The following is a 12,479-nucleotide window of genomic DNA, read 5'->3' on the forward strand; positions in this document are numbered from 1 at the left end:
GAAGACATCACGCTTATCGTCCATGGAGTTGGGGGGATGAAGGTCCACGTAGAGACAATGCGCTACCTTCTAAAGATCCGAGTGAAGACTCCCAAGGGCACACTCAAGTCGCACCAGTTAGTTTGTTATGGGTTGGACAGCATCGCAGATGTTCACAAACATGTGACACCACAGCAGCTGCAAACGTTCTTTCCAGACGTCCCACTTGAGGAACTTGTGAGACCAAAAGAGATACATTTGCTCATAAGCCATAGAGAAGGTCAGCTAGCGCCTCAGAGGATTAGAACTGTTGGAGATCTCATTCTGTGGGATGGACCACTGGGAAAGACTGTTGGAGGTTGTCATCCTGAGCTGTTTGAGAAGCTTACCATGTCAGCCCACATGTCCAAAACACACTTCGCAAGATCAATGAGAGCAGCTGCTTTAAAGTATGAGGAGCTCACTGCCCCAGTCCCTGAGGAACTTTCACCAAACGGACAGGTCGCCGTCAAAGTTCAGAGGTCACGTACATCAACCGCCAATCGGGACTTCTTGGATTGGTGGAAGTGGGATAGCATTGGAGCAGCATGCGAGCCAAAGTGCGGGGGTTGCCGCTGTGGAAACTGCCAGCCAGGCGGAAAAGAAATGACTCTTGCTGAAGAGAGAGAGCTCGAAGTGGTAAGGGAAGGCCTCACCTACGTAACAGGAGACCGTCACAGTAAAGACCCACATTGGCATGCTAGCTATCCTTGGTTGGAAGACCCAGCTTCTCTACCAAATAATAAAAGGACAGTGGAAGCCACATTTCTCAGGACGGAGAGGCAGCTATCCAGAGAACCTGAATGGAAAAGTGCCTACACAGCTCAGGTGCACGACATGGTGGACCGAAAGGCTGCAATCAAATTGTCCGAAGACATGATTGCAAACTGGAAGGGACCAGTGTGGTATGTGAGTCACCTTATTGCTCCAAACCCCCACTCTGTCACACCCCAGTGAGACTAGTGTGGAACAGCAGCCAAAAGTGCAATGGTGTCAGCTTAAATGATTTGCTGATGAAAGGTCCAGACGTCCTCAACCAAATTCGCGCCGTCCTCCTCAGATTCAGAGGCGGAATCTATGCTGCTCTGGGAGACATAAAGAAGATGTATAACTCAGTCTGGTTGGAGGACCGTGAAGTACACTTACACAGATTCCTCTGGCGAGATTCCGAGGACGAGGAGCTGGGAGAGTATGCTATCACAAGAGTGAACATCGGAGACAAACCTGCGGGGTGCATTGCACAGTTGGCAATGCGTGAGACTGCTAATCTTCCTTCTTTTACCCACCTCAAGGATGAGCAGCAAGTACTCCAGAAAGACAGCTATGTTGACGACATCCTCACATCTCACAACAGCCTTGACCAGTTGAGAATCATCACAGCAAATGTGGAACGAATCCTAAAAGCTGGTGGGTTTGAGCTCAAGCCTTGGGTTCTGTCTGGCCAAAGTGGGAGGAAGGAGGACAGTGATGCTTTAAAGAAAAGCAAAACAAAAAGCATGATCCTACCAAACCAAATGCATGATGATGATAACAAGGCACTTGGTCTGGGCTACATTGTTGAAGAGGACATGCTCCACGTTATGGTGGAAATCAATTTCTCCAAGAGAAAGAAAAAGATGCGGCTTGGTCAAAGCCTTCTACAAGAGCAAATCAAAACTCAGACGCCAAATCCCCTAACAAGAAGAGAGCTTCTCAGCCAGGTAGCAGGGCTATATGACCCCATCGGCATAGTGGCTCCTGTTAAGCAAAAGGGAGCGATTCTAGTACGCAGAGCTTTCCAAGAAGCAAAAGAGGGAAGCTGTTCGGTCAGAGACACATGGGACATGGCACTCTCAGATGGACTCAGGGAGGATGCAATTAAGCTCTTTGAAGAGTACGAACAACTTGGAAAAGTCAAGTTCGTCAGGGCACTGACTCCCTCTTGCTCCGCAACTGAACCCTTGGGAATCACCTTTTCTGACGGAAGTGAGCACACCTACGGGGCAGTGATGTACCTGAGATGGGATTCAGACCATGGCCCAATTGTCAGACTTGTGGAATCCAAGGCCAAGTTAACTCCCTTGGACCACAGAGGAGACGCTGTTAAAGCAGAGATGTGCGGAGCAGTGTTCGCCTCACGCTTAAAGAAGTATTTTGAGCTACACAGTCAAATTCAAGCGGCGAAGTGGTATCATCTTGTGGATAGCCAAACAATCCTTGGTGCAATACAGCGAGAAAGCTACGGATTTCAGACATTCTTCGCCAATCGGATTGGAGAGATTCAAACAAGCACCAACATTCAGGACTGGCGGTGGATTCCTGGCCCACAAAACATCGCTGATGTAATCACCAGAGGTGCCAGCCCTCAAGACCTTGATCAGTATTCGGAGTGGCAAAATGGACCGAAGTTCCTGGTATGGCCTGTGAGTGAGTGGCCAATAAAATCAGCTAAAGAACTGTCTGCCACTGCCAGAGAGAACATCAACAAGTTACAGAAGAAAGCTTTTGTTGCAGCACTATCAAGAGCCAAAGTAGAGAACCAAGAACCGGAACCAACAAGCCCAAAGAGACCACCTGCAGGGTCAGCTATTCAGAACCTTGTTGATGTCAAGCGGTTCAGCATTCTAACTCGACTGATCAAGACAGTTGCATGGATTTGGAGAGCAGCGAAGAGGTTTCTTGGCAAGAACAAAGCACTAAACAATCCAAAGTGGGAGGCCATCTCTTTGACAGGAGTCATTACAGTAAGAGAACGAGAAAATGCTCTAAAAGACATTTTTTGTGCTGCGCAATTGGGCACAACTTTCCCAAGCACCACAACAGATCGACTGGTAGCCTATAAAGACCAAGATTCTGGGCTGATGGTTTGTGGTGGCAGAGTGCAGAGCTTTGAAGAGGATAAAATTGCTGTTCCCATCCTACCCGTTGATGCCTGGGTGTCCGTGCTGCTAGCTCGGGAGGCTCACAGGGAGAGTCATGACGGAGTGGCTGGGACCTTGCTTAAAATGAGAAAAAAGGCTTGGGTCATAAAAGGAAGGAGAATTGCTCAAAGAGTTGTTGATCACTGCATAATCTGCAAGAAAGCAAAAGCAAAGAAATGTCAACAAGTAATGAGTGATCTGCCGCCTGAAAGAACTGAACCTGCTGCTCCTTTTGAGTTTACAACAGTAGACCTCTTTGGACCCTACCACGTACACGATGACGTCAAGAAGAGGGTAAAACTCAAAGTCTGGGGAGTTGTATTCTGCTGTATGGCCAGCAGAGCCATCCACACAGAGTTAGTCAACACCTTATCAAGTGAAGGGTTTCTGATGGCTTATCAAAGATTCACAGCAATCCGTGGGCACCCCAAGAAGATCTGGTCAGATCCAGGCACTAATTTTATTGGCGCAAAACCAGTCTTAGAGGAACTATATAGGTTTTTGGACAACCTGGACAGAGCAGCTTTGGAGGAGAACGCAGCTAAAAATGGAACAGAGTGGATGTGGACAATCCATCCTGCTGATTCTCCACACAGAAATGGCGCTGCGGAAGCTGCTGTGCGTGTTGTGAAGAGAGCGCTCCAAAATTTTGGAAAAGAATCGTCACTCAGTTATAGTGAGTTTCAGACAGCTCTTTACATAGCAGCCAACCTGTCAAATGAACGTCCAATCGACGCCAGGATACAAAGCCGGGAAGACTGCGTTCAGTACATCACACCAAATACTCTCCTGCTTGGCCGAGCATCTCAGTGCGGAGACATCAAGACTTTTGACTTTTCCAGCTACCCCTACAAAAGACTTAGAGCAATGCAGTCGGAGGTGAACAAGTTTTGGAAGAGCTGGAGCCAACTCGCTGGTCCTAACTTGTTTATAAGGAGCAAGTGGCACACCACTCAGAGAAATGTCACTGCCGGAGACATTGTCTGGTTAAGTGACCAAAATGCACTGAGGGGGCAATTCAAGCTGGGCAGAGTCGTCAGCTCCAATCCAGACCGCAAAGGCATCGTGAGAGACGTTAATGTACGGATCTTTCCAAGCTACTCCATTCCTCTGACAAAAGCTTTGAAAGGAAGGGCAAGGCATTCCACTCAGGGGAAGGAGAGGATCCAAGCCACGATAGTTCACAGGGATGTTAGGCGGCTGGTTGTCTTACTTCCAGTAGAAGAACAAGACAAAAATGCATCAGGTGACTAAGTTCAAAACCCCATTAAAAGTTTGACTTTAAAGCGTCGATCTCCCAAGTGCCATTGGAAGATCGAGTGGGAGGTGTCAAGTCAAACTGAAATGCAAGAAACTTGCGAGCAGAGAAATGCTACAATTGAAATCACGAGACAGATTAAAGTGGGCGGAACCCCAGCCTGCCGAGTTCTGCCTGTGGGTCAAAAGGGCACAGAGCACCAGAAGCCAGTGAAGGAGAGACAAGAAACTTGCGAGCAGTGAATCCAGCAGTAAATCAAAAATACTGTCCGAAAAGACTGCCGCGAGAGCCAGAAAAGGCAAGCAGGACTGATTTTTCTACAGACCCGATTGGCAGCCGGTAAGGACTGAACTCTAAATGGACTGAGTCGAAGACTGCAGCCCCAGAGACTCTGTTTAACCATTTAAAAGCTGAGAAACTTGTCTGGCTAACGTGTTGATATTGGTGGTGTTTGCTAACCAAGATGACAGGGTGATGAAAATGTTTGTTGCCTATGTAAAGTGCATATGTTAAGGGCTAATGTAAGCTAATTTCTAATACTTATATGCTATGTGTGGTGTTAGTTTAAATAATTGCACTTTAAAAAATATGATAAAATGTTTTAAAAAACAGTAAAGATTCATATGACACCAGCTAAAAAATTGGTAACAGTAGTGGGCATTATTTGTATTTTTCATTTAATGAAATGTGAAAATTATTTAAAAAACAAAATGGCTGCTATGAGTTGGAATGTAAATACATGTAATTTTCTGTTATTTATATTTGGTTACAGTAATGTGTATATTTTTTGCCTTTGTGTCTAAAGGTTTTTCACCTGATAAAGACCAAAACTGATAAAGACCTAAACTGATGAAAACTAATCTGCCAAAATAAAAGAAGGAGAAAATAAAAGGTGGAAAAGAAGTGTTTGGTCTGAGTGAATCCAGTTCATCATTTCGGGGTAGATAAATCAAATCCCTTTCAAGCGGGGAAACTGCAAAAACATTAGAAGACTTGACAGTGAGAGAGGGTCTGAGTTTGGCGATGTTGCGGAGATGAAAGAAGGAGGTTTTAATGACATGGTGGATGTGAAGCTCAAGGGAGAGGGTGGAATCAAAGATCACGCCAAGGTTGCGGGCCTGGGGAGATGGGGAGACAGTGGTGCCGTCGATGGTGAGAGTGGGGTTATTGATTTTGCTGAGTGTGGCTTTGGAGCCTATGAGGAGGAATTCTGTCATCGCTGTTGAGTTTGAGGAAATTATGTTGCATCCAGGTTTTTATAGCTGACAAACAGGAGTTGATATGGGAGAGGGGGGGGGTTGTGGGGGGATTTGGTGCCGAGGTAGATCTGGGTGTCATCAGCGTAACAGTGGAATTCCAGGTTGAAGTGGCGGAGTATCTGACCAAGGGTGAGGATGTAGATGATGAAGAGGAGGGGGCCGAGTACGGAGCCTTGGGGAACGCCTTGAGTGACTGTGGCTGTAGCAGTAGGAGCGGTGGATCCAAACAACCAGACCAAGGAATCACGTACATAATCTTGATTAAAATTGAAAAGAGTTTAACAACAAAACCAGAGGCATAACCTTCTGGCTCAACATCTTCAACATATTTTAAAATTTGAAGCTTTATCAAAGTCATTTATAATTGAAAAGGGGCAAGAATACCTACAGCAGAACAATGATGTCTGTCCTTGTGTGTAGTTTTCAAACTTTCTAAGGTTGTGAAACAGTTTTTGTCAACAATTGGTCCTAAAAGAATGAGGAATTACAGTCAAACACAAAATGGTCTTTGTGCGTTCTATAAACTAAAAGATGAAAAGAATCAGCATATTTATGATAATTTCACAATCTAATCTGCTAACAAAATAAACTATATTTTATATTTTTTATACTTAAATTTACCACCAAACTATTCCATTAAGTTGTATATACTATATATTAAATGGTGGGCCAAATGGCTTCCTTCACTGCCTTAACAAGTCTAATACTCTACTCACCAAGATCAAATGTAATGATCTAGTGAATGGGAACTGAAGATTAAGAGGCAATTGGCGTGTGTGTTGATGTGGGAAGAAAGAATATTGAAGCATCTGTGGTAGTTCAAAAGAGTCTCAAGCAGAGTTAATTCCTGGGTTGAGAGGATTGCCTTATCAAGAGGCTAAGCAGATGAGATCTGTACTCCGTGGAGTTCGTGGAGCTGTGATCTTATTGAAATTTATAAGACCAGAAGAGGCAGGACAGGGTAAAGGGTTGAGATGTTTTTACTTGTTGAATGAGGGACATAGTTTAAAGATAAGGGTGATAGTAGTCATTTAAAACCATCTTCTGTAACTAGTGACTCATTGGAATTCTCTGCCCCAAAGAGTTGATGAGGTTACTCATTAGAAATATATTTTAGTGCAGGTTGATACATTTTTGAAAGATTGAGGAATCTGGCACAGATAAGAAAGTTAGGCAAAGGATTGGTCAGCCAAGATCATATTGAATGGAGGGGCAGGCTTGAACGGCCAATTATTTTAAAAAGGGCTATGATGACATCTCACCAGTGCATGTGACAACATGAAAAATCATTGGCATAACATCTTTCCAGGCTTTAACAATTTCAGCTCTTCAAACTGCCTTCAGTGTCAGAGCCATCACATCTCACCCACAGTAGACACGCTGTGACATGTGCAGATTATGGGCCAGGGTGTACCAGAAAACCAACTGCACTTATTCTCTTCTATTCTTCTAGTGCAGGGGTCGGCAGCCTACGGCCCCTGGGCCGAATGCGGCCAGTAACCCAAAATCATCCGGCCCGCAGGCGGATTTTGTTTCCCGTATTCATCCAGCCCGCCAATCACCTGCCCCGAGTGCGACTGAGCTCTGGCTGTACCGCATCCTGCACAAAGCCGCCGGCACGCCCGCGCACCTTCTGCGAACATGTTTAAGAAAGAACTGCAGATGCGTCATCCGGGGAGGGATCCATGTGTACACGTGATAGATGTGGCCTGCCATCCGCTCACAGACATGCGTCCCGGCCCCTGTGCAGAACAAGGTTGCCGACCCCTGTTCTAGTGGTTGCATTTTTATGTTGTGTATTCAACCCATATTTGAATGGAATGTATTGATTTTAACTTGTTAGGCTGCAATTACACCTCCTAGTAAAAACTGACTCAGCTAACGTTTAATGCAATTATTTTAAAAAGGGCTATCATGCCATCTTACCAGAGCATGTGACTATGTGGAAAATCATTGACGCAATCTCTTTCCCAGTTTTAATGGGTTCCGCTCCAAACCAAACAGTGCCTTCAGAGTCAGAGGCATCACATCTAACCCACAGCGAAGGAAACGTAGTAGGCACGATACAGCCGGTCATCTGTGACATGTGCGGATTATGAGCCAAGGTGTACCAGGAAACTAATTGTCTGTGAGGAGGAAAAAGAAATAGATAAACATTGTAGATGAGAAAGTAATACAAGAAGTAAACTTGGATTTAAGTCAAGTCTGTCATAGATACTAGCCTCAAGAAACTTCCACTCTGGCTTATTTAAAAATACCACAAAGTGCTAGAGTAACCCAAGAGGTCAGACAGCATCTATGGAGAACATGGATAGGCCAAGTATTGGCTCAGGATCTTTTTTCAGACCAATTGTGATTGTGAGGGAGGGAGAAAATGCTGGAAGAGAGGTGGGTGTGGGACAGGTGCAGGGTCTAGAGAATATTGCTTTGCAGCATGGCCTGGTTCGACAATGTGAATTTCCAGAAACAAAGCCGTTTACAAAAAGTAATGCATGCTGTCCAGTCCATCATAGGTAATGGCCTCCCCACCATCAAAGGGGTGCTCAAAAAGGCAGCTAGCATCATCAAGGACCACACTATCCTGGCCACATTCTCATTTCACTCAATACTGGGAAGATGATATAGGAATCGGAAAACGATATAATTGAAGAATTATATCATTTTCAACGTGAATCTGAGAAATGAACAGCATTTCTCCAAACTGTGCAAAGCATGTGACCAAAATTCAATGTATGGTATATATGACACTGCTATTATTTTGCTTTTACCTTGCTTTCATGACCGATAGAGGCAATGGACCCACATCCTCTAAATTACTAGATGTTACCTTCCTGGTTTCATTGTCATTATTAAAAGTGTCTTCCAAGTCGTCTTCATTCTCTTTAGGTGACTGTGGGGAAAAAGGGAATCTGTAGTCAGCCTAAGCAACTGAAGAAAATAAAAACTTATAGCTCTGCCGTCTGTGTATCACAAAAGCATTGTGCATTTGAAGCAATGCTTTATCTAAAGACTCAAAATTTCCAAACTAATTCATCAAGTGGGATTATAAATATCAAGTATTGCAGATAATCAACTGTAGGGCACAAATCAGAGCCTAGCCCAATTCAAACGCAGTTTCCAGACACCTACCACAACTTGTAGCATATTTTTTTAAACTCTAGAATAAAGCTAAAACTGGGTCAAATTCTACTGTCCCAGTTTTCCCCAACAATTGAACTTGCAGCTCATAATTAAGTTAGGGATTTTCTAAGGATCTATATCACACAATGGATATGATTCACTAATCAACACACAATATAATTTTAAATGCATGGAAAATAAAAATGAAAGAATCTCTTGGATTTTAATGTGTAGGAAAGAACTGCAGATGCTGGTTTAAATCAAAGGTAGTCACAAAATGCTGGAGTAACTCAGCAGGACAGGCAGCATCTCTGGAGAGAAGGAATGGGTGACGTTTCGGGTCGGGACCCTTCTTCAGACTACAGTATTTTATGTCTACCCTCTCTTGGATTTTAAAATGTGTAAGTTCTTTAAAAAAGTGTTTGTAAATACATATTGTGATTTGATTTCTCCCCACCAATAGTCAGAAGGAATCATAATGAAAACAAAAGGTTCTTTCACTGTTCTCAAAAACATCAGATTTTAATAAACCAGCACTTCAATCAGAAAGATGACAAGGATCAGTAATAGAAAACATTATGTCTGAATGGCAAAAAGAAATCAAAGTAAATACAGAAAATGAATATAAAAGGTTATGGAGTCATTATGCAGTTTACTGCTGTTATAGAAACATAGAAATAGAAATTAGGTGCAGGAGTAGGCCATTCGGCCCTTCGAGCCTGCACCGCCATTCAATATGATCATGGCTGATCATCCAACTCAGTATCCCGTACCTGCCTTCTCTCCATACCCTCTGATCCCCTTAGCCACAAGGGCCACATCTAACTCCCTCTTAAATATAGCTAATGAACTGGCCTCGACTACTCTCTGTGGCAGAGAGTTCCAGAGATTCACCACTCTCTGTGTGAAAAAAGTTCTTCTCATCTCGGTTTTAAAGGATTTCCCCCTTATCCTTAAGCTGTGACCCCTTGTCCTGGATTTCCCCAACATCGGGAGCAATCTTCCTGCATCTAGCCTGTCCAACCCCTTAAGAATTTTATAAGTTTCTATAAGATCCCCTCTCAATCTCCTAAATTCTAGAGTATAAACCAAGTCTATCCAGTCTTTCTTCATGATTATGATTTTGAAATGTGGAAATTTGGAAAAGTCAACATCCTTTTACTTGGAGTGATAAGAAGTCAAAGCACAAAGTCACAAAATAAAGTCTTGCCTTCGTGTTAAGACTTAATTCATCATTAAGTATATTAGCCACAAAGTATGTTGCTGGAAACATCTTTCAGCAAGGTTGAGTAATTTAAGATAGAATTATAATTTACATACTTACTGCCATTTCTGCTATGAACACCGATGCATTCTCCTTCCAGAATGCACGCAAGGGACTTTTATTCACTTCATCTACAATGTATACTTGGACATCATCCTGTGAGACAAATAAAGATAAATACATTTTTAGCCAATCTTTTATAACCATAAAGTAGAAAACACAAATAAAGATGATAAAGATCTAACCAACCACATAAACAATTGAAAACATAATAATGATATTGGTGGGTGTAGTGGGGGTAAGATGAAGAGTACAATTTCACACCTTGTTGGTACTAATTTGATGTGTCACTGAGTTGGAGAACAGGATATGTGCATGAATAATTCTCGGCAATTATGTGATCTTTATTTCAACCACAACATTTGAACCACTAGGTAAATTTGAGAAATGTTTAATACAGGCAGATCCCACTTGTGTGAACTCAAGCCTGGTAAGAAAAACTATAGGTGTTTTGAAGGAAATGTCATGTCCTCAAGACATTAATTATCAATAATTATAGCTGTGACCCAGCAAATTAAAATATTTAAAATGCTATTCATGTACTTTACATAAATTATTTCTGTAGGCATACCTAAGAATTTTCAAAATATAAAAGCACAATATACTGAGCACGTGGTACTGAAATCTACCCAGCAAATCATGAGAAATAGCAGACGTTGGCCCTTTGAGCTTGCTTTGCCATTCAACTTTTTTTTAAAGAAATACAGCATGGAAACAGGATCTTTGGCCCACCAATGACTATCAATTCCCCCATTCACACTAGTTCTGTTATCCCACTTTCTCACCCACATCCAATACATTAGGGACAATTTTACACAGGCCAATTAATCTACAAACCTGCAGGCCTTTGGAATGTGAGAGGAAACAAGAGCACTCAGAGGAAACACATGTGGTCACAGGAAGAACAAGCAAACTCCACATAGATAGAACACAACATCATCATCATGATTGATCCTAGGTTTCTGTCGCTATGAGGCAACAGCTCTGCCAGTTGCACTATCTCAAATCTAACCATACAGATCAACATACCATGTGAGAAGTTGTATAAAGTCTTGTTAAAGTCCATGTTGACAATATCTATTGCCCTGCCCTCGTAAATCCACTTGGTTACCTCTTCGAAAAATGTAATCACATTTTTTAGACATGATTTCATACACACAAAGCTGCAATCTTCTGAAAAACTCCAAATGTCTCATTACAGCAATCTCATTTAACTACGTATCCATTCATCAGTCAAGAAATGTCCTTTCCAATATGCAGGCTAGTAACAGGATTTATGGAAAATTGGTAATGCGCTCTATTATTATGGTTTTCTACCTAATTGTATTACTAGATTTTCTGTATAAAGAAAAATGTCATATTGTTAGAGGTGTTCTTGCTGGCATTTTTTTTTAACCACTTCAGTACCACTTTTTACAGAACATAATATTGACAGTAAAACACTTCAACGTGAACAAATTGGTCTATCCATGGATTCCATGGCTGTAACTCAACCGTAAGTTGTGGATTGTCTCTTGTAACTTTTATTTGGCTGTTTATTAAATACTTTTTGAAACTCCACTTTTTCACATTCTCCAGATTACTTACAAGTTTATCATAAATCCACATGGACACCACTAATTCTATTCTGAACATGACCCTGCTGTTGGCGTTTAGCAGCTGTTCTGACAAATGGTCGAGAGTTCCCTGTTTTCTCTTCCTTCTTTCCAGAATGGCAAGATCCATAGCACTGATCCTTTGCTAAATATTTTAGGCTTCAGTCTATTATGAACTGCTTATTTCAAGAACTGACAATTTCAAGAATGTTCATCACGTTTAAACTCACACTTTGAGTAGAAATGGTCAAGGATAGATTTTTTAAAAATTGTGGTTAACATTCCATTTCCAAAGCAGTCTGACAGCTCATACGGTCCAAGAGAGGATGTGAAGTTAGAAATTAGTATTATTACAGGTGCACAACCTTTTATCCGAAAGCCTTGGGACCAGACACTTTTCGTAATTCAGAATTTGTCGGTCTTCGGAATGGAAATTTTTTAGCGTAGATTTTAATGGCTGGCTCAGTGGTAGAGTGCTCGGCTCATATCCGCAAGGTCGCGAGTTTGCGCCTTGATCCCGGCAGTTACTCAGTCGCGAGTTTGAGTCTTCAATGTCGTTTTTTCTTGCAGAATAAATGTCTGTATGTAATGCAGTGTGTTGAATGAATTCCTGAATTTGTAAATGTGCCCGCAGCATTGAATCAACTCTCGCACTCATGTCACCCTAGCGGGGCTACATGCCCTTAGGCGGCCTAGCTCGGGGATTCTTGAATCCCCGAGCTAGGTCGCGAGTTTGCGCCTCGATCCTGGCAGTTACTCGGTCGCGAGTTTGTGTCTTCTATGTAGTTTTTTCTTGCAGAATAAATGTTTGTATGAAATGCAGTGTAGGAGAGGTGCACTGACTGTGTGGGCAGAACTTTGGAAGTGATTGCCCACCAGTCTAAAAAGCCGATGTGTCTCCCTGTCCCTGGGATAGCAGGGGGCGATCAAACAGCACAATACCCCCCTCCCCCTCCAACTCCAGAGGAATCCGCTCCCCGATGGGCCGCTACGGCGACAAGTGGC

General features: G+C 42.8%; 1 protein-coding gene across 1 annotated transcript in view; it reads right to left on the bottom strand.

Annotated features, from left to right (window-relative positions):
- The window catches only part of zwilch (zwilch kinetochore protein), a 54,426-nt gene that overhangs the window by 35,575 nt on the left and 6,372 nt on the right, over positions 1-12,479 (bottom strand). The window contains exons 3-6 of the mRNA XM_033050645.1: positions 9,880-9,975; positions 8,204-8,325; positions 7,362-7,561; positions 5,824-5,903 (exon numbers count right to left, since the gene is read on the bottom strand). Coding sequence (XP_032906536.1) covers positions 5,824-5,903; positions 7,362-7,561; positions 8,204-8,325; positions 9,880-9,975 — 498 coding nt within the window. The remainder of the gene's footprint in view (positions 1-5,823; positions 5,904-7,361; positions 7,562-8,203; positions 8,326-9,879; positions 9,976-12,479) is intronic.

The sequence above is a fragment of the Amblyraja radiata genome, chromosome 34 (genome assembly GCF_010909765.2).
Source record: "Amblyraja radiata isolate CabotCenter1 chromosome 34, sAmbRad1.1.pri, whole genome shotgun sequence".
Lineage (NCBI taxonomy): Eukaryota > Metazoa > Chordata > Chondrichthyes > Rajiformes > Rajidae > Amblyraja > Amblyraja radiata.